We start from the raw sequence: 27475 nt of genomic DNA, 5'->3' as shown, positions 1-27475 counted from the left end.
GCCCAGGAACACGGACAGTTCACGTCTATCACTACTTAAACGGCCTGTGTGGGCACGTGCCCACTGGACAGAACGGTCTTGCGACCCTCTCTATCACAGATGGCAGAGCGTCCCTCCCCTGCAAATGAAGTCAAATGCGCAGGCTCTAGAATTATCAGAAAGATGGAGAGAGGGTGTCAATGGGTGACTGACAAATGCACAAAACTCAGCAAATGGTGAGTTTAACAAGTGATGTTAATATAATGTGTGTGGTTTTTTTTGTTTTGTATATTATTTCTTCCCTCCCCAAATAAAAATGTGCCTTGAAGTCCATACATCATTGGACTGAGCCGTTCGAGCATCAGAGGAGGTGGCTGGACAGCCACAGGAAGACTCCAGGCAGATGGCTGGGCCGACAGGAGGTCCAGTAAGGCAGAGGCCCACACCACGGTCCTGGGAAGACAAGGGCCGTCAGCTGTAAGTCACGTATTGCTTTTCACCTCGGGTCTTAAGTCTACACTTGTCTTTCAAAGTGTGGAACGCAAACGATATCACCGAAGTGCCTCATTCTGGTCTCCGTCCGCCCCTCCTCTTCTCTGCTCTCCTCATGTCTGTCCCTTCTCCCGTTCCCCATCATGGCTCTGACCACGGCGCGTCATAGCGTCTGCCGCCTGCACTGCGACGCCAGCCCCTCGGGAGCAGCGGCGTCCGGACACACGCGCGTGCCGACCGAGAGGACGGCCTGCAGCGGCCGCGTCACCGCCGACTGGACCGTGCCTCTGAGGCACCCATCGGCCCGGGATCGGACGGCACAATTATGTAAATGTAAAGATTCGTTTATCCTTCTTAGGAAGACGGCCTTCTTTATAAAGAGCCACTGGCGAAAGCGGACATGCCCCTCTGGAGTAGAAGCAGAGAAATGGCTGTGTTTGTGGCAGTCACGTCGCTTCTGCCTCCCACAGAGCCTGGACCATTATTGTGGTGGTGTTAGCTTTTTGCTAAAGGAAAACTTGATGAAAGAGGGCAGTGCCCTGGCGCGCAGAAGGCCTCGGGGACTTTCTAGGAAAATAATTTCCTTGGCAGCAGCTGGGGACCTGGTGGCACTGTCATTCTACTGAAGTTGTTCAAACGCCATACATGCTGCAGATGCCGGTCTTTTCTAGAAAGCTGACGAAGAGGTAGGGCTTTTAAGGCATTATGATGAAAGTATGCGATATTCATTTATGCTATTATTTGCTCACTCATCTGTTCGACAAATATTTGCTACACAACCTACGACGTCTTTTCTACTGAGAACTGGGAACCCGCGGAGAACAAGAGGGACGAGACCGCGCGCCGAGGACGCGCTCCGGTCGCCTGCGGGAACTCTGCAAAGACGGGGCCGCGCCGAGCCACGAGCACGTCCTCCCTGGGGGCAGGCGGCAAGTCAAAGCCAAACCTGGGAGTAAGGAGTCACTTAATAGTCCCGTCCAAAGGCGACGGGTTTCAGTTACCTTTGTTGAAACAAAAGTCCGAAAACATTTTCCGAGCTCTGGCCACAAGGGCCACCAAAATGTATTAGATACCAGCCCCTCTCCTCAAAGACATCACAACCCATGTCTGCCTAGAAAAGACCTTTGCACATGGGAAAAAGGAAGCAGGAACTGCCCCGGAGGGGGAAGGTCCAGGTGTGAATGGGTGGGCTCAGAATTCAGAAGAGGAGTTCATTCAAGAAAACTTCTCCGTTGACTCTAGAGCACTGTGTATTATTGCTTAAAAAATGCACAATGGTATGTTTATAGGCAATGGTAACCCGGACGTAAGGACCGGGGTGGAGAGAACCAGGCTGTCTCACTGGTAACAAAGGTTTCGATGTGATACGTTTCAAAATACCGTCCAGTGATAACGTCGCTCAGACCTAACTGTATGTGCCAAGAAAGAGAAGACGTTGTCCATTAGTGCAAAGATTTCTCGGAGACTTAGAAAGTGGACTTCTAAAGTGTCTCGGAGACTACACGAGCCACGCCACCGATGGTTACGAGAAGCGGGTGACTCTTGGAAACCACACTGTGGGATCACAACGAAGACTTCGGGTTCCCCTCTCCCCAGCCAGGGGGGCCACGCGGCCAGGGGCGCCTCTCGGAGCACGTGCTGGAATAGTCGGACTGACCCGACGCACTCTCTCTTCGATCAACCTTATATTTGACTGTATTTTAGTAAATTATCCATGTAGTTGTATTTTGACAGCTCTCTTTACAGCAGTAAAACAAAATGTGTGCATCGCAAATGGCAAAGATTCAAATTTCAGCTATGTTTATCCAAAATAGCACTGAACTGCTTCTGTACTTATGCTATACTGCCTACAGCTTTACGGAAGGGAAGACAGATGGGATGAATTTAGCAGGGAAACAGCTGTGGCTCGAAGAAGAGACAAGCAAAAGTTTTGCTATCAGGCTTCATTATGTATCAAGGTACCAGTAAAATCTGTATCTGTAAGCAGCCAAAAAAGTGTTTTTCATTTGACGAGTGATAATTACCTTTTCTCAACAGCTGACAATGTTCTAAGTGGCATTGAGTAGGTATAATAATTAAGCAAGGAGATGCAACAGGCAGTGTGCCGCTGGAGTTCTGGCGTCCTCAGGTGCGCCGAGGGCACAGGCCGAAGGGCCGCGGACCCCGAGCCCCTGAGACACGCGTGAGCCCGGGAATCTGCTGGTGGGCGTCCCCGTGGATGTGAAAAAGGAGGAAAAACTATTCAGGGAGACCGGAAGCTGGGAGCTTATTTGTGTGACCATGACGCTATTGAAAGCTGAGTAAGCGCCCACCTCCAGCTTTTCCACTCACTTATTTTTTTTATTTATTTTTTTAATTAATGAATGTGCATCATTCACACTTGGCCCCAAATGAGTGGACCTGCAGAACCTGCAGCTCACGGGAGCGGAGGGCTGGGCCAGTTATCCTCCGACTCACCTTAGCCTGGAGTAACAAGTCCAGTCAGATGCTCTTTAAGACTGATCTGCTTCAACTTTCTGAGAAGGTGACAGTTCCAGTTTACACACTGTCGAGGTGGTGATCAATGGCTTTGCAAGTTAGGCTCGCTCCAAGTGACCGTCCCTGGCTGCCACTGATTCCATTCTCGCCCATAGCTCAGGGAAAACTAACAAATGTGCAACTGCAAAGCCTCGAGACCCTCCTATACAAAGCAGTGTTCACTACACAAACGCGTTTGAAATAGGGAACCATGCATTTTGTGAAAAAAATTATGCCCTTTATAAATTACCTTAAATAGAGGTCTCTATATTGGATGACCCCTCAATTTTTTTTTTTTGTAATATGTGCACATTAATAACACCTGATAAATTGCTCTGCTGAACAGATTTTTTACAAATCTAACGTGTGCCACACTGGTGATCAGTAGCTTCAATACTGCTATGGTAACAGAAGAAAAAAAGGCAGAGAAAGCCTAAAACAGAAGCAAACAAAATGTGGCATGTATATAAGAAGCCCTGGAGTGACAGTGATGTTGGTGGTACAAAGCTTTCCTACAAAGTGTGAAATTACCACATCACCGCTGAGTGGTAATAGATGAAAAGCATCAACATACTCAAAAGTATGTGCAAACCGATTAGAAACTAATTCGCTTCCTAAGTATTTGACCGTAACTATTCCCACTCTTTTGAAAGGCTGTCCATTTCATTTCTTTTTATGTAAACTATTTTCCCCTTTAGCCTTTTTATAACACTCTAAGTTTCCAGCAACTTTCATTCCTGGCAACACTTCTCAGTCCTCTCTCTTCCCACTGACTGCATCTTAACGAGTCCCCCAACATTCGCGGGTTTTCTGAGGCCCACGGGACCAGTTTCTGTTTACAGGCGGGACAACAGGGAGGCGCTGTAGCGACTCGCAGGCTCTGGGTCACGCACAGCTGTTTAAAGTCCAGCTTCACCTCTTAAGGACTGTGCCACCGTGGTCACAGCTCCTTCTCCCGAGCCTCAGTTTCCATGTCTGTAAACTGGGGTAAACCTTGGAGGCTGTGGTTGAGCACCTAATGCAACGTCAGAATACACTGTCGACAGACAACTAGGAAGCAACGCATGTTACCACGGAAAGCAAAGCTGGTACTGAACTGACCTTCCTGCCATTCTCTTATTTCAAATGATCGCTTCTCTTCATTTGCTTCTCACTATTCATCAATCTCGCTTCAATTTAATGTCATGTGAATGTCTTCGAAACTTAATATTTTACTTTCTCTACCATACTTGATTCCATTGATAAAGATTTCCACACTTAGAGGATACTGATGCTTGAGAAGTGTGTGCAAGGCATGGATACGTGAAGCAAAGAAACGCAAGGCGCGTGTGTCGGGATTCGATTCGGAAACTGATCAGGTGCGCCTTGTGGGACAACAGGAACAGTTCGATGGCAGGAAGACGGCTCAGAAAGCACAGATAATGAGAACGTAAAATGACGCCATATCTTACTGTGACTATAGTAGAACTTTTTTTAAAAATTGCCTGTAGGGGACCCAAACTATTTCCAAAATTCCTCATGTTACTGTCCTCTCTTCAAAGAGATGGGGGCAACACTGCCCGGGTTCACGTTCTGCCTCTGTCATGTACCAGCTGGGTGACCGTGAACCTCGTCGGTAACAAGCCTATAACGCTAGTACACACCCTTAGGGTTGTTATAAGAATTAAATGCGTGAATAAAGGTAAGTGCTTGGAAAAGGAAACAATGTCTAGTTCATAGGAAAGCACTATCCAAAATTAGCTGCTGCTATAGTAATGATAATGCTCGTAATGATATTACTGTCATTTATTACATGTTTCTATATACTATACAGTAATTAATATTATTGTAAGGATTTGTACATGGCGGCAGAAGGTTTAATACGATGTTCAAAGGCTGTCAAACTATGGAAACTGGGGGATGAAGAGGCCCTGAAGCACAAAGCGAGAGCAGAGGCGCGTCCCGGGCCGCGGAGGTCCAGGTGAGGATAAACTCCTCCTACAGCAAAGATCTTAACGTTGTCCCTTTGCTGAATGGTCGGACTTCTTCGCAGTAAGTATGCTCCCAAACGCAGTAACTTGTCCAGACCACACAAAGGTCAAGATCAAGCAGATCTTTGTCTTGTGCCTCCCGAGCCTTCGTTTAGACATGGACCCTGAAGGGCCTCCAGGGAGATCTCCATCCACACCAGGATACGTGGGAATCGTATTTCCGACAGAGAGAGACACCCTGGGCACTGCAGCCAGAGAGAAGAAAACATAGCCACGGTCTAGCAGCAGTGCTGTCTCAGTGCAAGTCGACAAAATCGCTGTCTCGTGGTTTCCTCACGTGGTGACTGATAACGACCACCCCCAATAACTGCTTCACAGAGGGGTTGAGGGGTGCCAAGCAAAGTTTATAAAGCACGCCTGAGGCTGCAATTACGGAAGCATGGTCTCTCTTTTAAGAATCAATTTCGATGTGTTAAGGACAAAAGCTTCTTGAAAGTAATGAAAACCTGGACTCGGAACTGTCCTTTGACACCGACCATCGACAGCATTATAAATGTCGCACGTGCACAAGGACGGCCACCCGCAGCAAGTTCAGAAATACACACACGACATTCAGAAAACTGTTCCTCGTGTGGGATGCCCGTCAAGCATGGGGAAGCTACTGCACAGAGGGAAACTGATAGGCCGAGCGAAGCAAATACATTTTTACTTAAAGGGTAGATTCTTTGCCTATATTTTCTATTAAAATTTTATTGCATTGAAAATGACCAACTATAAATGATCAACTTAAAAGGAAAGAACTCTGTCTTAGATCCAAAACCGACTATTAAACAATGTGGATATTTAAATACATTTTTAGTTTTGTGATAATTTCCACTGTTGATGTGACACTGGAAATAAAATTTCTTTCGTGTCCTCAAGATCAACAGAAGAATATGCACACACTGAATTTGAGTATTTCTACGATCCTTTTCACAAAGAAAAACTGCAAAATAATCCATAAGCTGTTACACAGCAAGACGCATCTGACCAAAAAGAATAGAAGGTCCGTTCATTGCTCCCAAAGCGTTGATGTTTCCAGCATGTGTGGTTCCTCTGCCGGTTTTCATTTTTGGAAGTTCACTGCTGTATGTTCTGTGACAATCTGCTCCCCTCGAATTTGGAATTTAAATAAAGTGGATTTGGTTGCTTTTCCCCCCAGATGAATGTACAAAGACCCTTAAAAAAACAAATGTTCTTTAAAAGACAGTGTGGTGAGTATATTTGACATCTATTAAAAATATAGTATCTACCCAAAGATTTTCAAGCTGATTCCAGCTGTTCCAGCCTAATCTGACAGTAAAAGTTCAATAAGATCAAAGTGTCCAGGAAAAGCACAAAAGGAGGGGAAGTAATGGTGGAAGACCCCCCCCCCCTTAAAACAGAAAGAAAATAACCTCCCCCACTGCCACAAACAAATAAGTAAACTACGTCCCCTGCCCCCTCCCCCTTTTTTTTAAATGCTGGAAATGTTCCATTATGACCTTGGCATATAGATGGAAAAATAAAATTGTTTTTTCTTATGCATTTGCATGAAAACAATTACAGGTACAACTAACAGCTCATTCGAATCTCTTCTATCATTTTCTCTAAGCAGATTCTATCGTATTAGTTTCATTACAACTGGAGGCATCCATTGTTTAAAAAATACTGTTTATGTTGCCACTGTATCCCCAAATTTGTCGCCGAACTATATTTCCGCGGGTTCGTCAAACGAACCCTGAAATGCCCCGTAGCTTTCAGCTTCGAATCACTTGAAGGGCCCACGACTTTGTGTCGCGTGCATGCCCCGGCCAGCCGCCGAGTCACTCAGGACATTTCCCCACTGGCCAGGGCACGATTCAGGATGACAGCAGGACCTGACCACTCTTCTCAGACCGACTGATGGCAGCCGTTCCCTCTCGGTGAAACACACCGAGGAGACCGGCCAGGAGAAGCGCTTTCCACGCGGGCAAACCTGCCCGCACCTGGCTCGTCTCAGGGACGAGCAGGCGGAGGAGACAGAAACCTTAGGAAGACGAAGGCCAGAGGGCGAGGCCTGAGCGGAGCCCCCGGCGCAGAGATCGCCCCGAGGCCCTGGTTCATGCTCTGGGAGCCTGAGCCTAGAGCGCGAAGACCATTCTGACCCATTGTTTTGTTTCCTCAGGGCCCAGGACAGTGTCCAACCAAATATTGTGATGAATTTGAAACTGCTGGTTTGTCGGGTGACATTATCAAATGTACTTTGCCTTTGAAATGTGGCGCAAAGAGAGGGTTCTAAGAAACCAAAGCACATTTGTAAGCATTACAAGGGGAGCTTACTACGATGAATTATGTTGTTAAGTGAAGAATGACCACTTAACTAATCTACTTTTTAAATTTGGATTTAATATATTAAGTTTGTCTAAAGTGAATTATAATGACAACAGCGTGGCTTTCTATCAAGCCAAATCTGGAGTAAGACGTTTTGAATTAGGGTCATTTATTAAAATTCGGAGCCTCCAGTCTCTCAGCAGAACTGAGTATGATCAAGACAGACAGAAGCAAAGCGATGAACCGTTCAGCGGTTGGCCCACTTTGTCATGTTAGGGGAAAAATAAAACTTCCCTAGGAATTGTTTTGCTATAGTTTTAAAAACTTTTCTTTCTTTTATTCTGAAATAGAAAGATTCCCTTCTTTTAAAATTGTACTTTTCTTTAAAGACGTGTCCTAGATTTCTCTTGTCTTAGAAATGATGTCGTTTTTATCATAGTGTATATCGCTTTAAAGTTGATATTGATTTTGATGATCGAAACGAAAACGAACACTCTTATGAAGTCATGTGAAGGCGGAGTCTATTCACGTCACTTCGGCCTTCCCGGGGAGCCCTCGGTGACCCGCCCGGACGCCTGGCACAGTGGGCGGCCACTTGCTGTGTTTACAGACACCCTGACCAGATGAACGGCGGAAGTGCCCTGTCGCTCACCACGCAAGATGCAGGAGCAAGGAAAGAGCTGTCCTCCCAAGCTGCTCGCATGCAGTGGGGACATGGGTCCGCGTGACCAGGAAGACCGTGCGGGTCCCTGAAGGGCCACGGGTTTTAGAAATCTCATTATTTAATAACTTCGCCTCTGACAAAGACGCTCTCCTTGACCAAACCCAGTCAGCTTCCTCCCGGCCCTCTTCCCCACTCGGCTCTGAGCTTGGGCTTCAGCGTCCACCCAATTTCAGCAAGAATCTCGTCAGTTTACAGAAAATCCCCCATCCCAGATATCTGATCAACCTACAAATCTGATCAAAATCCCGTATCCTTCACCATTCCCGGGTGACACCTGCTGACTTTGGCCTGCCTTCTGGAAGAACCCTATGAGGTCGGTTTAGCCAGGACACCCCAGAACTCGGCGTTTCTTCTTAGGAGCTGTCTCTCCGCCGATCACCCCGCCAGCCCTGCTCCTTGGCTGTACACGCCGCTCTTCCCCGCCGTCTTTGGAACTGAGCCCTGTTCTACACACACTGAGGTGTCTCTCCCGACTGCAATGGTTCTTGACTAAACTTTAATTCTACCACTTCAACTCCTGTCAGGCTCTGGTTTTTCCTTGATACCTCTCCAAGACTCACTCTGCGCCTTTGGAGAATGAAATTATTATTATCAATAATAACAAGTGAGATAACGCGTTACACTGAGCTGAAGCCAGATCCATACCAGCCACTCAAAACACACTACGCCTTTTCCTACGTACTTAAAATACTCGTTCTAACACTCCCCAAAGGCACAATGACATAGCATAGCTGTGGTACGCCAGGACTGCAGGGCAAGGAGAAATGCCTTTAGAGGGGGTGCATCACCTCCCACAGTGCCCCAAAACCACACGTGAGGCCCCTCGGTCCGGATGACTAGGTGTGAGCCTGTGAACCGGAAGCTCTGAATTTTAGCCCCTTTACAATTAGTTCCCACGAGCTCCGCTCGGCCTCTGGGCCTCAGACTCACTGTCTCAGAGGAAAGACAATACTAATAATCCATCTTGCACCCTGCACGGGAAAAGAAATATCTATTTCATGTTTTAAAGGTCAATGAATATATAACAGCGAGATAGTTGAAGCAAAATACCATATTCATCAGTGAAATAGAAAAGTTTAGCAGCATTCATCTGTTCTCATTTTAAATTTACCACAGTATGCAAATTAGAGGATTTAAAAAAGCATCAGGCAAAAATCTGAGCTAGGTGCGAAGAAAAGCACAATCAGAAGCAAATTTGTGGCTGCTTGAAGTGTAAGAGTTTGCCAAATGGGCTGGTACTTAGCTTTTACTACTAATCTGAGTTTATGCAAAGCCAATAGAAAGATCCCAATTATTGTTAAATACCCAGAGTAGAAATTTGCTGCTAAACTGCTGGAGAGTATCGGTCTCAGGTTGGCTTTTGTAAACATCTTATTTTATGTACTGAAATTATCACAGGAATACCGCACACGACGCTGAACTTTAAACACACAGTTCCAGTGATAGATATAGTCTGAAGAAAATAAACCAGATACAATTTGGGTTAGAGACTGAATTACCTGATTTAAAAAACATATTTTGCTGTAGTTGAGAGAATCTACTTAGCCAGGAACGGCAGTTATTCTACCAGCTTAACATTTTAAAAGACGATTGATGGCAAAATGAGCTAACCTGATCATTCTTAACAGGATTTTCTTACGTCCAGAACATTCGCACTATGTCAATTGTACAGAGGCGGGTTTGTGATTCACACTCTCAGAGAGCTCAGTGGGCCAATATGTTGCATTGAGACATCAGCCTACTATTTAAACGACACCCTGTCTGGTTTCCATGGAACAACTACCTCCAAAAACAAAAGGAACTGTCGTAAGTGAAGCCGAGGGGAAACTCGGACTCGAGGGTGCTGCACATGCTCCAGCCCAAGTGTCAGGAGACCTGGCCTTTGACGCTGTGCTGACCCTGCTGACCAGGCCTGGGGCCTCGAGTTGGCCAAGAAGCGTGTAATTTAGAGTAAAAAATGGCCCAAGTGCCCACCTGTCCAGCCTACGAGACAAGGAGACAGATGCCCACGCTGGTGCCAAAACAAACTCTGCTTCGAGACCAGTGTAACCCCGTTTGAGTTCCCAGTCTTAGGATGCTTTACATACTTCCTGCTTCCTGCAGTAACATTGTGATATTTAATCAGCTTTGAAAAATGGGGATAATAAATGTCTCTTCAACCTCGCAATGCCTAATACTCAAAACGTCACACTTGTCGAGTGCCTTCTAGATGTCAGGCATTGTTCTGGGCAGTGGGAAATTCGTGATGAGCGAGACAGACAAGGAAAAAACAAACAGGGTAAGTGCAGAGAACAGGAATTCTTCAAGGTTTTGAGAGTCTGATGAAAGCTCGGATCTAGAACCTTGCCAAGCACAAGGAAGGCATTCCAAAAAGAACTGGATCGGCTTCCCAGAAAAGAAATGCATGCACGTGAAATTTTGCATACATTTTCTGAAGATTCACAGCCCATGTATGGATTTCAGTTTCAGAAGCTCAGTGCAGAGACGGGAGAAATGGTCTATGACGCGGGTGAACCGAGCAGAAGGAGGGTCTGAGAAGTAGGAGGAAACGTGCTACAGCCAGACCGTTATAGGCAGCGGTATGACTGATGGGCAAGAGAAAGCAAAAGGGCGAAACGGAAAAGCAGATGGAGGGATCTCGCCGCCTCGGAAGGGCTGAGTCAGGGAAGGCTTCTGACGAGAGGCACAGGCGGAACCTGAGCCGGGCCTGTTTTCTTTTCTCTTCTCTCTCTCTCTCTCTTTTTTTTTTTTACTGTTTACATTTCTTTTTACAAAAGTAACACATGCTCAGTGCAGAAAACTTAGAAATTATTAGAAAATGTGAAGGAAGAAAACACACCAACAACCCCATTGCCTAGAGACAGAGAATGTATTACATACATTCTTGTCTTTCTGGTGCCTGTCCCGGGGTGTGTGTGCATGTGTGTGTGCATGTATGTGTGTGTGTGCGTGTGCACTTGCATATGGGCACACACAGGTGTGTAACGAGATGGAGAAAATTATTCACGAGAGGTTTGGAAGAAACAGTTTGATAATCTGAGAAGGAAGATCCCAGGGGCATGCTGAAGCACGGTAGACAGTGAATGGACCTCTCTGGCAGCTTTTCAAACTCCGGGTCATGACACTAGTCCCAAAATAGAAAACATCAACTGCACTGTCCGTGAAGCTAGTATTGTTTTAGTAAGCTTCCTCTGTGTGTGTGTGTGTGTGTGTGTGTGTGTGTGTGTACAAGGTTGCAATGTACAATTTACTTTTTACTTGAGATCCAGGCTTGTTTGAATGTTAAGTACATTTGAGGCAAGAGCTGGGGCAGAGTTGGATTAATTTGCATAATAGAGGGGTAAGGAATTTGAGGTCCCCATGAGATAGTCAAAGTAAGTTCTGGGGAGAGGAGGAGCAGGAGAGAGATTAAAAGTTCCAGAGTGAAAGTCTCACTAGAGACTGTTGCACTGTTTCTGAGGGGCGTGTAGCATGAAGGCTCTCCATCCTCGAATCATGTCACTGGTGCAGAGCTCTGCTGATCAGCAGGGCTGTCGTGCATGTGAAGTCTTCTCGAAAACTCAAGGAGATGCTCAGTTCCACATACGAGTGGGCTCTGGGAAAAATGCGAGTCTACATGTGTGGGACACAGAAGTTGAAGTGTAAAGAAGATAAAATATTCTGGGCGCATATCTATTTCTATATATCTATCTTTTACAAAAAAATTGAAATGTATAATATACGCTAGTTTTATCCTATTTCCCTTAGATACATACTTTGAACATCCATCATATCGATAAACATTTTTCTTCCAACAAGTAATTCTATTAGAATTTTAGAATTCCATTGTAGGGAATTTATGTATCTTGTTTACGTAACTAATCTCTCAATGTTGGATATTTTGATTAATATTTGGAGGGGATTATTTTCAATGTTCTTCTCCTAGAAATAATCTTACTGCCTGAAGTCATAATAAGAAGCAAAACTGGCCAAAGAGAAGTGACACTGTACTTATTACACGGTTTGATTATCTATTTAGGCGTCCGGCGTAAGGGAGGGCTCTTGCTAGTACCAAGGACAGTGCTAGGCGTAAGGTAAGTGCATTGTGGGTGGTGGGGTCCGGGCAGCCTGGCTGGGAGTTTGTTAAACATCTCTACCCACTGGCGATGTTTAACAGACTTAACTCAATCACAATCTCTCTTCTGATACAATTCTTGATACTCATCTCTTGGGATTTAAAATACTTATTGTAAAAACTACAAATCTAGTTTAAACGGTCATAAAAATAAATGGTACTTAAATTTGAAAATAAAAATGGAGATTTGCTTTAGGGAAAACCTAAACCGAACAAAGATATGCCCAACAAATACCGTTTTAAAACCACTGGCTTTAAAGGTACTTTGCAGGTTCATTCCCAGAGATATAAAAAATATCACTGGGATTTAGATGAAAGAAACAGGCACTAACAGCAGCGGGGCGGGGGGAGAATGACCTCACTTGTCATATCCCATCAATCGCTGGCCAGTTCTACCTACTCAGCAGTTCTCCAGCCCATCTCCTCTTCATCGCGCTGCTAAGCACTCATCATTTCAGATCTAGTTTCCCTGTCCGGCTCCCTTAAAATCCATCCTGCACGCCCGCCGCCAGCAGAGCGAGCTGTCTGAAATGCGCACCTGCTACTGGCTCCTGCTGAAACCCTTCATTGGCTCCCGGTCCCCGCAGGGCGGAGCTCCTGCAGGTCTCCGCCGCTGCGTCCCCGCTTCCCGCCTTCCCCGCCCTGGCCGACCTTCGTGTGCCCACTCTTCCCTTTCCAGATCTTTCCTCCAGTTCTCCCCTCTGCCTAGCCTTGCGGAGCCTCTAAAGTTGAGTTCTAGCACCCCTCTCTCCCAAAAGCTTCCCCCACGTCTTCCAGGCTGGACGCGACTCCCATCCGTGACTCTCATCCGTGACTCGGTGCTGCTACACGCGTCTGTGTCGGAAACTCTTTACCGCATGGGACTCTCCATGGCTTCTCTATCCATGGCCCGCGGTGCCAATCATGTAATAGCAATTCAGTCGCTTTTGACTATTTTTGAATGGATCAAACTGTACTGTAGCTTAAAGGGGTTGAAAATAATTAATAAAGCCAAGTGAGCTCAAATCCTGACGGTCTGGTCGAAAGACCTGAAGACATATGGAATCAGCAAATATTAATCCTAACCACTAGCTAACAGCTTTTAAGTTAAAGACAATTTCAGTTCCTGGAGAATTATTCATGAATTCAACACAGGCTTTATCTGGTGGGACGTCTGAGACTGAGGACACACGGGTCACACTGAGGACTTCAGTCTAATAAGAGAGAAGGACATAAAATGCCACCAATACAGCGCCCCATGTGGTGAAACTAGGAGCATTTACGACAGGACAAGAGGAGGGCACTGACTGGAACAGGGGGCTCGAGAGCTCAGATCCCCTGTTAGCCCCGCCTCCACCCGGCCCCCCCAATCCTACCCAGAAGGCAGTTCTCCTGTGAGCTCTCCAGAGATCAGGCCCAAACACCTCTCTTTGGGGGCATTCACTCTCCATCCTGAAGTGGGGACGCTGAGACTCCCAGGATGGGAGCGAGGACCTGCGGGAAAAGGGCCACGCGGGCCACCTGGCTTCCCCGTCTGCCGTCTCGCGGCCTCCCTGCTCTCGGCAAAAAAGCAGAAAGGAGTCCAGGAGTCTGTGACCCAGGCAGCTCACCATGCAGGGCACCCAGTGGCCTCATGCACAATAAGAACTATGAAATGCAACACTAACACTGTGTTTTACGGGCCATGTGGAAAAACGGGAGCACTTCCAGACACGGGTCACAAAAACGAGTATTTTAAAGTGGGAGAGATACAGAAATAAATTTGTTTTGAACAAGAAATGATCTCTTTTCCAAAGGCTGTTCTGCCTGGTGACGTGAAAGAAGAAAAGCTATTCCCCAGCCTCAATTGCACATGACCGCCTTTACCTACATTGCAGAAGAAACCACGAGCATTATGTAAACTGTCAAACTGAGCTGATTACAAAAAAAACCTCTTACAAAATTTGCAACTTAACAATAATTCTTTAATACTATTAGGCCACTGGGGAAGCTGAACGCTTGGAAAATATATAACTCGTTCCAAATATACAACTCACTCCAAATGACTGTCATAAAATCCGTAAAGTCAAAATCATCTGTATAAGTCCTAACGACCTTCAGCAGTGGCTCTATTAAACTTGACCTACGAACCTTGCAAAGTAAGGATCAGCTAATAACACAGTGAGTAAACAGCCTGAATAGAGTGAGGCAGTTATTTGAGTTTTAGTGAGATCAAAGCATATTTAATAGTTGTGATTAATATTTATTGAGTGCTCGTTGGTTGTACATCATTATACAATAAAACTTTAGTTTTATGTGACTTAATGATAGTAATTAGACATACATATCGACTGGTTTTTCCAAAGGTGAAGAAATAGATGAGAGGTTATAAAATAGTTTTAAAAGTTGCACATACACATCAAATTCTGTTTTTATCTCATTATTTTTTCTTTTCTACAGTTTTGAAAAATTTAAAAAGATGAGGCAGACAATAAAAAGGTTGCATATTCATTTATAAAGCGCTAGGCAATGCGCTGCATGCTAGAGAAGCAAAGCGTAGGGACCTCGCAGGCTAAGGAGCCACACGTTCACGGAGTAATCCTGATGCCCCTGCATGCCTGATCAGAGAGTTGTTTGGACACAGCATTTTGCTGAGAGTGGAGTTAAAGAAGGCTTCACCGAAGAGATGACAGCTGACCTAGCTCTTGATATAAGAGGGCTCCTGGCAGAGAAGGGAAAGGCACCCCAGGCTTCTGGAAAGCACAGACAAGAGGGTCTGGATGGCGAATTCTCAAAGGCAAGGGTATCTTTTATTTTATTTTATTTTATTTTATTTTATTTTATTTTATTTTATTTATTTTATTATTTTATTTTATATTTTCTTTTATTTTAATTATTTTATTTTATTATTTTATTTATTTTATTTTATTTCTCTGGGGGGCATAATTATGCCCTTTTAAATTAAATTTATCGAGGAGACACTGGTTAATAAAATTATGTAGGTTTCGAATGTACAAGTCAATAATATATCATGTGTACATTGCATTGTGTGTTCACCGCCCAGTCATCTTTTTAATCCCTAAACCTAACACAGGTCCTGGTTACCTAGCTGCCTGGCACTCAGTAAATATCTGAACGGCGTATGTATCAACAGTGAATGAACCAATGCATAAATTAATAAAGACCCATCTTCCTTCTCTATACATTCCGAAATGATTCTAGATCTCTGGGAAGGAGGAAGACCACAACAACGAAAAATCCCTTTTGAGAGACCACGAACTGAGGAAAAACATAGATGTGGACTTGTCGCTCGTCACAGCCTGACTGGTGGTGAGAGAGGACACCCGGTCATCTGGGCCTCGTTCCTCCCTCAGTCCACTCCCCACGTTAATCACGCGTCAGGTCTGGCCCAGAGTGGCGGGGTCCCATGGCTGGCGGGCGGGTGTGGGCGGCAGCTACAGCCATGCGTGGCCCGCCCTGCCTGTGAGTTAGAAAGCACGGACTTGGGAATCACGTCACACGCCAGGGCGTAAAGGAAACGAAGCAAAAAATAAAACCCAGGGAGGAATAAGAGGGCTGAAGGCATAAAGGAGGGCCATTCGGGTCCTCTGAGACGTGCCGCCGTGGGTCACTCCCACACTCAGAGTGGCGATACGTATCCAAAACATCCCTGAAGGGCAGTTTGTGGCCTTCACACCACAATCCTCACAACCTGAGTGCAAGAGTTTGAATTTTTAAATTTTTTATTTACAGTGTTTGAATTAAAGGCTATACTTAAGCTTTAAAATGATTACTAATTTCTAAGACTTATCAAGGCTTTTAATCTTGTAATGTGCATTCTGACTCCCAAAGAGTGCACGGTCTATGCAATATGTCCCCAGACTAAAACATCCGGCATTGCTTTTCTCAAAGACCATTTGGTACGACCGAGTGCCCACAGAACACACAGGGAAAACCACTGCCCACCCCCTTTGGGCCACAGCGAATGTGGCGAGGGAGAGAAGAGGCAGTTACATAGTGCATGTTTCTGGAGAAGCAGCTGTGTGCTATAATCGTCATCTTGATAAATACTATGACCTACTTAAGAGAAGAAAATGGAATTGATGCTCAGACCAAAAAAAAAAAAAAAAAAGAAAAAAAGAAAAATAGAAAAATTATATTTGTCCAATTTAGAGGGAGGATATTTGTTCATTTCTTGTTGATTTGTTCATTCATTGTCTAGGGAGGAGACTTACAGGTTTCATAGTGCCCTTCGAAATCCATGAGTCCTTATTAATCCGGGAATTTATCTAAACCCATTTTGAAATTACTTGCATTTTTAGCAACAGATCCTCCTAAGAAAGCAGTCCTTCCAGAACTTTATGCGAGGAGTAGATCGGCTCCCTAAATAACAAAGCAGGGCCGCAGTTCCCAGCATGCCCAGTTGAGCAGCTGGTCACCTGAAAATCTGCAGATGAGGGGTGACTCCTTAGGCTGAAAGGTGGCCACGGCTTCGGCTGCCAAGTGGCCCACGAATGTGCCACCGGCCCAGCTTTGGAGTGGAGTGAGGCTGACCCTCTTAAGCAGGGAAGAGGAAGCACAAAGGGAACAAAGAAGTTCCCTTCCTTCTGCCTCCGGGTCGATCTCTCGCTGGTGTAGAGGGAAAAATCGTGCACGGAAAACACAGTGCAGGTCCTTTTTATAAGACTAGTTAGTATACTGTCCACCTTCATCTGTCTGACTCCATCTGTCTGGCTCCGGTAGCTCCTGACCACCTAATGGACCAACCCTCTCCTTTCCTCTCCGCTTCGTGGACTGAGTGTCCAGGGTGCACTCACTACGATTGCAGCCACCGACTGCTGCTCTCCAGGACGCCTGGGCCCAGCGGCTCCCACCACTGTGTCACACTACCCGGAGCCAACTGTGTTTCTTCCCAAGCCTGGTTATGCTGCTCACATAAGCATAATTAATTTTTAGTGAACTCAGAAATACGATTGTTAAAAAAAAAAAAAAGAGTTTGCAGATTCTATAAAAACGATGTAGAATAATTTAGAGACTGTCAATAAAGTCGAGGTTTTTAAAAAGTCTGTCAAGTTGGGTGTGCGTGAAATAACTGGGAGAGACTTGGTGGAGGAGGGAAATTAGAATTGTGAATTCTGCAGGGAGGCTGCATCCCGAGTGTCTTTATGTCTTTTAGAGGAGCCAAAGATGCAGTATGGGCGTGGTTTCTCCAGAAAAAACGACGTGGCACTCCAAAGCGGGTGACCCGCACCCAAAAATGTCTTGGTCCAATGTGCCCTTGCTGGGGCTTCCTGACCTTCCAATCAACCATCCAGCTTCTGGTCTAGAGCTTCTGGGGTGAGACGACTTCTGCCAAACGTCTGATTATTTATCTGCCCTTAACATTTCCCCTTTGATTATCAGTGCTGGCCATCTCCTTACTTCCGGGAACAGGATTACTGAGGGGTGCAACAGAAAACTCCAGACCACCTTGGAAGTCATCTTATCTCTTTGGGCCTCAGTTTCCTCACCGATGAAGCGTCTGTGTTGGGGATAAGGATGGAGGGTAAGGAGTGAATGATCAGAGAGGGAGTTGGACTACCTAACCTTTCAAATCTCTTCTGATTCTTTAAAATGCCATTCTATGTAATTCAACTCATAGAAGATAGGTGGAGTTCCTAAAAGCATTTATTAATCGTTATTTGGAATATAAAATATAAATATTTGGAAAAAATATAAATTTACTGTTAATGTTGAGAATAAGCAAGTTTACTTGAAAAAATTAAAATTATTTAGAAATTTTAATTACAAAGAAGAAAATATGTAAAAATGATTAAAATAAGATTTAAGTTACCAACACAAAATCGATCACTGATATCCTTATAATTTGAAAATAGAAAAAAAGTCTCTAAGATGTTACATCTCAAATGTTTATGCTTTCCATAATAAAAAAAAAACTTTTGTAAGATACTATTTTTATTAATTTATAGTTCCAGAGTAGATTACAAAGCTTACAAAGCTATAGTTCTGGGAATAGTGTGTAATATAAAATTGTTTAAATAATTTCCAGTATTAATTTTACGAACACAAAACTACAATCACTGATCGAAGAAAATAAATACTCAAAGAAACATATGCTGCCTTCTTTAAAATCTTTAGCTCTTCAACAGAACTAAAATGAAAAATTAAGCTCAAGACTCAATTTAAGTCACAACTGAATTTCTTTAATAGCGACGAGGCTTGACAAAAACATGTTTCTAGATAAAAAGAAAATTTTAGAGAGCACTACCTAACATAGTGTTTTGTTATTTCTTTCATTTTAATTATTAGAATGGTGCCTGAATTACTTTGTGCCACAAAAATTACACGACTAGACTCATACACAAAGGTAAGAGATTTCAATCTAAGTACATACCATCTTTTAAAATAACCATTTGCCATTTGTGAGTGGGAAAAGTTAGCAGTGTAGCATTCCGTTTATACGCTGCCTTAGAGTCGATATCAATTTCACGTTTTCTTTTATGATTCAGCTATTCCAAGAGTCTGAAAATATTTCATTAAAAATTAATGTGTTACCCACACAAATGGCAAATATTGAAAAATAAGAATATAAATAAAAAATAATAAAAATAGTAAGTCTACTAAGACTGAAGAGGAAGGAAGACAGGAGGGGGAGGAGAGCATGTGAGAGGGAGAGAGGTTTTAAACATCCGGTTTCTATTCTGGACCGTTTATAGAAACAGACAGACACAGCAAGCGGAAGCCAAATATATTCTCGGGCTCTGACAGGATTTGTTTTCTATCTTGTCATTATTTTTACTATATCCTCCCTAATAATATTTCTCTAGTGTTCTGGCTTTCCTGATGGACAATACCAAGCTCATTCAGGGCGTACGGTGAGCATCGTGGGGAACTCGGGCGCACCCCGGGGTCTGGCTGCCTCGTGAGCCTCTTCGCTGGGGGGTCGACGCTCTCCCAGGGACCCTGCGGCACAAAGGCGCACGGCCACGGCCACTTCACCCCCAGCCCCATCCCCGAACCCCTTCGAATGTGTTTCTTAAGATCCGACACACTACTGGCAGAGCAGCAAGTCCCCGGTCTACGACACAAGGGTGAAGACAAACGCACGGCGGCCACTTCGCTCATGCCAGCACAAAGGCGACACACCAGGGCGAGTCCACCTCAAACGGCGAGCGGCGCCCGCCTCACGCCACCCCAACCCTCTCAGTTTGCACACCACTGACAGGAGTCACGGTGTGGCCCGAACACGCAGCCGCGGAGACGCGCTCGTCCCTACATCGACATAAAACACAATAGGGTTCCCCTGCACCACAGATAATGAGGCGACTATTTTGAAAATATGAAAGATTTGTTTATGCAGACTATAAAAACATCTCTTTGCATCAAAATAAGTGTCCCACTTTATCGCGCACTGATTATTTTCTATAGAATTTAAATTGTACATGAAATTATAATTGTGTCTTGTTTAATGTAAATTGATTGTCTCAATTATTGGGAAAGGATTTGAATTTTAATGGACTATTTTGCTGGAGATGTGCCAGGCAAATCAGCAAAAGCCCTAATAGCTCTAACTGTGGAGGTGCACAGCCAAACATTTCCATGAATCGGGAAGGACCGAGAGCTATCAGAACTGATTCCAAAGTGGCCCAGTCAGTAAGATTTTCTCTGTGAAGAAGAAAGTAGCCATTGACGTGCAGTGTTGGAAGATTCTGTGACGGCGTGGCTGTAATTTCGTTTCTCTCTCTGAAAAGTGGTAAGATCCACATACTAGTAGAAAGGACTTTTGTGGCTTTTTAAAATGTTCTTTCTACAGACTGGGTTATCTGTGAAAACGAGGGCTTTACCCTGAAGGTAGAACCGACGTAAGATCGCGCACACTGTGGCACACACTTGGATGCGCCACCTGGACGTCTGAGGGACGGCCACCCCACGAAGAGGGCTGCGGACACTCCTGGCATGCCACGTAGCGACCACCTGCCTATCTCCTTTATGTGAATCCTGGGCAGTCAAACGAATCTCCTCTGCATTTCCATACACGGCTAGAGCAAACCTCAGCCGTTTTGCTGCCCAGATGGTTGCAATATTTTTATAGATAAATTACAACCAGTGATGCCGGAGGTATATAGACACACATCTGCCTGAAACTGCCAGCCTTCTAAGGTCTTTTTCTCAAACCCTCAGCCTTCAGAAGCGCTGTTGATATAGGTGTAAAAATCACCCCTGGGTATAACATGATGAAGTATTTACTACACAGCCAAATTTATACCTCAGCTAAAAACCATCGTGAATTTTACTGCTATCTACTTGAGATATTTTAGGAATTGAAAAGACAAGATTTTATTCATTTCGATCTTGAGCCGGCCTCCTTTGCAATGGAAAACCGGCAGTATTAATCTAGACATACATACAGATGTTATAGACATAATATAATCTAAAATTCGGGCCAGTGAATAAAGATTTCTTCTCCTATGTGTCACATTTTCCTGAATGAATTTCTATGGTGTTAAAAAATCAAGCAGATTATAAGGCATTTCTTTCTATAACAAAGTCAAAACGAGCCATAAATTACGGCCGACTATAGTTTTGATGGATTTCTTCCTAAGTGCTGATCTGACTTGTCTAATATGACCTCAGTGTTAAGATAGTTCAATGTCTACTTGTCCTTTAACAGTTTTTCTAAGAACACAGAGCTTCCTGGCAACTGGATATTTGATGAAAAATCCATGTTTCACAATTAGTCTCAGATTTTAGATAAAGAGCCTAACAGTGTGAATTCTAATACAGTGCCACACCTAAGGCACACCACTGCACTATACTATGAAATCTGGCCACGCACGGATATCCAGAAATAAAGAGCCAAAGCAAAGCTGCAGAACCATGGAAAAAGAGAGAAAAGTAATGTAACAATGAGGGGAGCACCGGACAAAGAAGGAGAAGAAGAAGAAGTAGCAGATAAGTCACACTGGCTGATGAGAAAACAATTCGGCACGAACAGCACGTTTGGCGTCTTAACACCCATGCTCCGCCCCCCACCCCCCACATTTGCAGAAGACGGGGTGAGCTTCGCTTAGCTCAGAGTCGGCAATGCATCAGCTAGATGGATGCCTATTTTCTCCTAATGACACATTCGCCTAGCATATAAACATTAAAATTTGCATTTGGTGGAGAAGAGTGACTCAAAAACCACTTTAATGCTTGCTTTGCTGTATTGCTATAAAACGCCTTGGAAATACCTGCTCTTTACAACTGCAGCTTATTTTCCACGGATGATAAGGAGAAAACGGTTCTGCTTCTGCTCGTACACCCACAAAATACTTCATGGGTAACAGCTATTTTTAAAATTAATTAATTTCTAGAAAACGAAAGCCCAGAAAATATCACTCTATATCGCAAAGATATTACCATAAAACCAAATGTTCTCTCTAACCCGCTAAACTTTCATAACCAGCGGTTTGCGTGATATACCAGGGAAAACAACTCACGGCATTCACTGCTTTACCGCCACGAACACATACGCTCAACTGCACAAAGGAAAACACTTTCGAAAAGGACTAAAGGTGAAGTAATCACCTCAGAAGTTATTTTGTTCAAAATTGCCAAAGAAATGTCAAGAACAGCATGGAATCCCTCAAAAGAGTTAACTCGTTTTGTTTGATCGAGTTTGGATTTCATCCTCTGTGCAACATCAGAGAGCTACAAGGACACGCAGAGCATCCTGCCCGTGGGACTGTGCCCGGCTCTGGCCCTGGGGTCCTGCCCGCCGGGCCGAGAGGGCAGGCAGCTCCCCGACCTGGCCACCGGCTCCCCCACGTTGGCCTCGGGACGAGACCCACAAATAGGGCCCGACGCTGAGTGTTTCTGGAGAGAAAAGTGAGGTTTTTTTTTTTTGCTGTCCTATCAGCAGAGCTTATTTAAAGGAAGGCTATTCTATGTTTTCCTTTTCCTCTGGCTTATTTTTGTTTAATGATGATATACTATTAAGTTTGAATTGCAACATAAAATGAAAGAGTTTATTATTTTAGGTAACAAAAACATACATTGTTTCTCATGTGCCAGGGCGGCTCTACGCTCATTTCAGACCCAGTAAGAACTGTTCTCCCCTTTCTACAGACGAGAAGACTGTCACCAAGGGGCGACGTCACCTGCCGAAGGTCCACAGCCCGTTCAGGGGGGGAGCTGGGATTGGAACCCAAGCAGATGGCCCCAGAAGCTGCATGTTATTAACCTCTAAGTATCATATCCTCTATTAGTAATTAATTTTTAAAACACCTCATTTAGTCTTGCCGTAACCTGGAGAGGTGTCTAAGGCACATTAGCTTGAAAAGTCCCTGGCAAAGCATTGCCAAAGAAATGTCAAAAACAACATGGAATCCCTCAAAGGAGTTAACTTAGATGCCATCCTGCCACTTCCAAGTTGGTCTGGGGAGCTCTGCTGGGGAGCTCTGCGGTCTGGGGCTCTGGGGACCTGCAGCCGGGGCCACTCGGACGCTGGCTCACTGAGGTGGCTCAGGGCACCGCAGCGCACTGGCCGAAGTGTGGGCTCCGGCCTCAGGCCACCCCGCTTCCCTAACCGTCGATGCTAACTCACCACGGGCAAGTCACATAATTTCAGAGCCTCAGTTTCCCCCTTAAAAATTAAAAGACAAGAATATCGTCCCAATGGAATTGATCTAATGGTAAAATGTAATATAGCCTCTCTGCCACAGCTTTTTCACTGGCGAACTGCAGTCTTGGGTTTAAGGTCACGAAGTCCCTAACAAATACCACGATTCCACAATGCCGTGGCTGCAAGACCGCCGATTATAAAAATAACACTGTACTATATTCTTATGTTTTTCCAAAAATGTTCACACCTATAATGTGATTTGACCTTTGTAACTATTCTGCGTGGTATTTGATCCCCATTCTATGGATAAGGAAGCTGAGGCTGAGTTTATCAGGCCTGTGACAGGGTTGGCCCACAAGCCCTGAGCTTTTGCTCTCTATCCAGTGTTCTTTCCTTATTATAATTTCCTGTTTCCAGAGAGGACTTTCCTGCTTGAAAAGCTTACAATATACATGGAGAAAGCGAAAGAATATGAAAAAGTAGAAATAAATACTAATTATTGCAAGATTCTGGAGAGAATGCAGCAGCTTTCTCTGGCTGGCGAGTCAGGCAGCTCTGGGCGCCCAAAGACAGCGACACACCCAGGCCTGCTCGGAAAGGTAAAGCAGCCAAGGTGGAGATTCCAGGAGGAAAATGAAAAAATGAGGGATATTTAAGCAAAGGGGCACATTTGCAAGAATACTCAATCGATGGCTCTGGAAGGAAGGAGAAGCAAAACAGAGGATGGGGTTTGCACACAGCGAAGACCCTCTAAAGCAGGGGTCCTCCACCCTGGGCCGCGGACCAGTACCAGTCTGTGGCCTGTTAGGAACCGGGCCCTGCAGCAGGAGGTGCGCGGTGGGCCAGCGAGCAAAGCTTCATCTGCATCCGCAGCCGCTCCCAGCGCCAGCATCGCCACCTCAGCTCCGCCTCAGATCCTCAGGCACTAGATTCTCACGGGAGCACCTGTCTCTGGTGCTGAAAAGGTTGGGGACCACTGCTCTAAAGAGCCCCCTTCACGCTGACATTACTAACTGCGATTACCCATGAGAGGGGTCAGGTTCTCAGAGCCATCCTGGCCGGGCCGCAGCCCCTCGCTGCCCCTGCTGAGCTCACTGATGCCACAGTAGCCCTCTGGGTTCTGCCACCCGAGGCTCACGGCAACACCTCAGGTCGTGGGCTCCTGCTGCCACTTAGAATCCAATGACATGGCAAACTCTGTAGAGTTTAGGATGTGGCTTCTGAAGCAGGTGCAAAAAAAAAAAAAAAAAAAGAACTGGTTAATTTAATCTGAGTACAGGGAAATGTCTCCCAAGGGGAAGATTCTGGACCCATGGGAGACGTGAGATGGAAGCTGGGCAGGTCAACTCCCTTCTCTCCCTCCCTCCCTCCCGTGAGCTCCTTGGAGGCAGTTTTCCTGCACGAGCCACCCAGAAACATCTGCAGGGCTGTCTCTGTGGCCCACCCTGGAGCAGTGGCCAGGATGGCGTGTGGCCTTACACCCTTACACCTTACGTGTTTCACTCGGCCACACCTCACCGTCCTTTCCCTTGCTCTCAGCGCCCTGGGATTGCGGCCAAAACAAACATTAGCATTTAATCCTTGCTCAAGTCCCAAGACAGCAGAAATGAAGGAACTGGCAAAATCTTCATCGAAATCACCCACTTGGTTAGTGAATATGTCTAAAAACAGGTATAGAAAGATATACCCTAGAGGAACAAGTCCTAGAAATGGACGTGGTCTGACAATGCAAGCAAAATGACCAGCGGAAAAGTCGGTAACTCAGAAATCAGAAACAAACCCGAAGTTAAAGACGGGAAGTACTAAGCAGGCCACTCTGGAGCCAGCAGGAGACCAAAGTCCAGGCGCTTAAAGTCGGAAACCACGGAGAGGCCTCCTCTGGCTTCAGCCGTCCGGAGGCTCTCTTGTCGGGCTCAGGATACGTCTCAAACGTTCTCACGCGACTCAAGAGAAAGACTCTTTGAGATCTAACCTCCTCTCAGGATGCAGGGCGCCATGAAAGACCATTACTCCCAAACTCACAGAGAGAAAAAGGTCAGATAATCAACAAGGCCATAATTTTCCTTGAGCCAGACGGAGAGCTGAGGTTGGAAGACAAGCGGGTGATCTAAGTTCCCAAAGATGACGCGTGGCTCTGAGAGACACGCGCCTGCGCCGAGCACGGGAGGGAGGAACGGCCACTAGCAGAGTGGGTGCGAGGGAAGCGGGCGTTCGTAATGGAGCCTGCAGCGTGGGCCGGTCTGACACTCTGGGGTCCCTGAGCGCCCCGGAAACGAGAGGATGGGAGGAACTCTGCCTTTCTTAATTCATTCCTAAGCACTTTCCACAGACTTCCTTCCAATGGACGCTCCAGAGAAAGACACCTGAGAGCTCCCCGCGCCGCCCACCGCCAGGTGGGGCCCTCGAAACCCCGCCTGCTTATTAGACTGTTTTTCACGTAAAGCAAAAGCTTCAACCATCTGGAGGAGGGAGAACCTTCTCAGGAAAAGGCCTCCCCTCTGGGGAAGGTCAGAAGCAAAAGCCACCTTCCCTAGCGATGGGGGGAACCTCTTGCCCCTGGCTCTAGGAGCAGGTGGACTTTCATGGAGGAAGCGACAGAAGCAAATCTATCAGTGGTGTCACGGTAAATGTTTGAAAACCAGCTCTCCGGGGACAAAGAGGTCCTAATTCATAGTGTCTACCACTTTTTTTTTTTTTGTGATAGAAATAATTCTTCTATGGTCAGGGTAAAACTACCAACGCGATGTCAAATGGTTACACATTTCTGAAGATTTAATAATCGGCTGCAGTACACAATTGCGCGTGACCCTGAGGAAGCGGCAGGAAGCCCGCCCCCATCATGAGCCGTGACGAGTCAAGTGCAAAGGCGAGACATGAAACACATACCTGGCATCAGAAAGAAAGAATTCCCGTGACGGGCCTGCAGCAGGATGGACTCAACGGAGGGGAGAAAACGCCTAACTTAAAGACGGGCCAAGAAAAATGATCCGAACTGAAGCACGAAGGAGAGAGGAGCTGGGGGGGGGCGGGGCGAGAGGAGGGACTAGGACAGCGGCGGGACATCTACCGGTCTAACCAGTGCGGAACTGGAGCCTCGGGAGGAGAGCGGGCGAGGAACCGGAAGACCGGCTCCTGCTCACGGCCTCACCCGCTGTCGTATCCCTGTGTATTTCAGAGCCACAGCGTTGCTCTTGAATAGACCACAGTCTCCTTGACTCCCAGGACCTTCGGACGTGTATTCCTTTCTCTGTGAAGATTACTTTTGCTTCCCTTCAGGATTCCGTTAGGTATTGTTCTCCTAGGGAACTGCACCCTGAGCCCCCAGCCCCCCGAGCGCCCCAGGCTTACTCTTACCCCAGCATATTTCTCCCCTGTGAGTTCTGTGCGTCCACCCTCCACTATACTCAACGCTTAATGAAAGTTAATAGACGTAGGAATCCACGAATAAGCTACAAGATACAAAGTAGCGCACAAGCTAGGCAGTCTGGCATAGATTTCCATATTTAATATGCAATGTTTAAAATTATAGCGTCTAAAGCAAAACAACAAACCCAACTTCAGAAATGAAAAAACAAACCCTGTTTAACTTAAAAGCACCGAGTTACAATTTAAATTGTAAGGGTTAGGACCATGAAAACGCTAATCGTAAGTCCTCGATCTACTTACAACATTAAACCAGAGAGAGAAATTTGGCTGTAAAGAGTGAACTGACTCAATGAAGTTTACATTGGATATACGGAAGAATTTTTAAAGGGATTTTAAACATGGAAATACACATTTCTGTTCTCTAACAGAAGAACAGAAATTGACCCGTTCTGTCTTTTTAGCAAAAGCTCTGTCCAAAGAGAGATGTTCAATGCCCATAGCCTGTTGGCTGTCCACATAATCGTGACATTGGTTTAGTAGTTATTTTTAATTGAATAGTTTTTCTCCTCCAGACTTAATTGTGGAAAAATAAAAAATAATGAAGATTTAAAAACATTAAAACTGGCTGGTTCTAGATGGTTTGTCAGAATTTTTGCTTCCAAAAACGTATTAGCTATTTCCTAGTAACTTATGTTCTTAGGTTATTATTTTACTTTTACTTTTATTTATTTATTTTTAAATTTAAGTGTTGTAACATTTTCCCTCCCAGGAATGGAAGTTAAAATCTTTTATCCATTTTTTTTTCCGTCTCTAAAACCTAATAGGTGAAGTTACAACTGAGAATTAAAAAGGGTGCTCCTCACTCCCAACTATGCTGAAAATATGATTTTTCTAAACAACTAGATAAATATATCTCTCTTGAAATTTTATTTGGGGCTCATATTGAAAACTTTCACCACTGAATAAAGAACACACACACACACACACACACACACACGTTCACATATTCACAACACTTAAAACATGTAGGGGCCAAAATGCTATTTGATAAATCAGTCATTGAAAATTCAGGAAGCGTTTTCCCTTAGAAACAACATTATGTAAACATAATACTTTGTTCCACAGACGATCTCACAAGAGATGATTTATCCCAGAAGGTAAATAAACTACCATGCAGAACGGAAGCCTCTGAAGTTCATGTTGCACCCCTGGAGTCTAGAGCAGAGCCCGGCACGTCAGAAGGGCTTGGCAAGTGCGTTAAATGAAGGACACTAAATGAATAATGGACGTTTGCTGAACACTAAGTCTGAGGCAGCTACTGTTCTAAAGAATTTCCATGGATCATTTTAGGCAACTGTCACGATCCTACCAGGCAGCATTTTTCAGATAAAAACAAGCACTCAGTCGACATTCGATCA

General features: G+C 45.1%; 1 protein-coding gene across 8 annotated transcripts in view; it reads right to left on the bottom strand.

Moving 5' to 3' along the window:
- SDCCAG8 (SHH signaling and ciliogenesis regulator SDCCAG8) overlaps nt 1–27475 on the bottom strand; it is a 198378-nt gene that overhangs the window by 31887 nt on the left and 139016 nt on the right. The window contains exon 17 of one of the 8 annotated variants that reach the window (XM_016151240.2): nt 15062–17606. The exons of 6 other annotated variants lie outside the window; for them this stretch is intronic. In XM_016151240.2, coding sequence (XP_016006726.2) covers nt 17450–17606 — 157 coding nt within the window. In that variant the 3' untranslated portion in view covers nt 15062–17449. Of the gene's footprint in view, nt 1–15061; nt 17607–21961; nt 23912–27475 lie in introns of those variants that run through there. One more of the 8 variants, XM_016151244.2, reaches the window with a different exon arrangement.

This window comes from Rousettus aegyptiacus, unplaced genomic scaffold (genome assembly GCF_014176215.1).
Source record: "Rousettus aegyptiacus isolate mRouAeg1 unplaced genomic scaffold, mRouAeg1.p scaffold_m13_p_18, whole genome shotgun sequence".
Lineage (NCBI taxonomy): Eukaryota > Metazoa > Chordata > Mammalia > Chiroptera > Pteropodidae > Rousettus > Rousettus aegyptiacus.
This window is presented reverse-complemented; position numbering and strand designations above follow the sequence as displayed.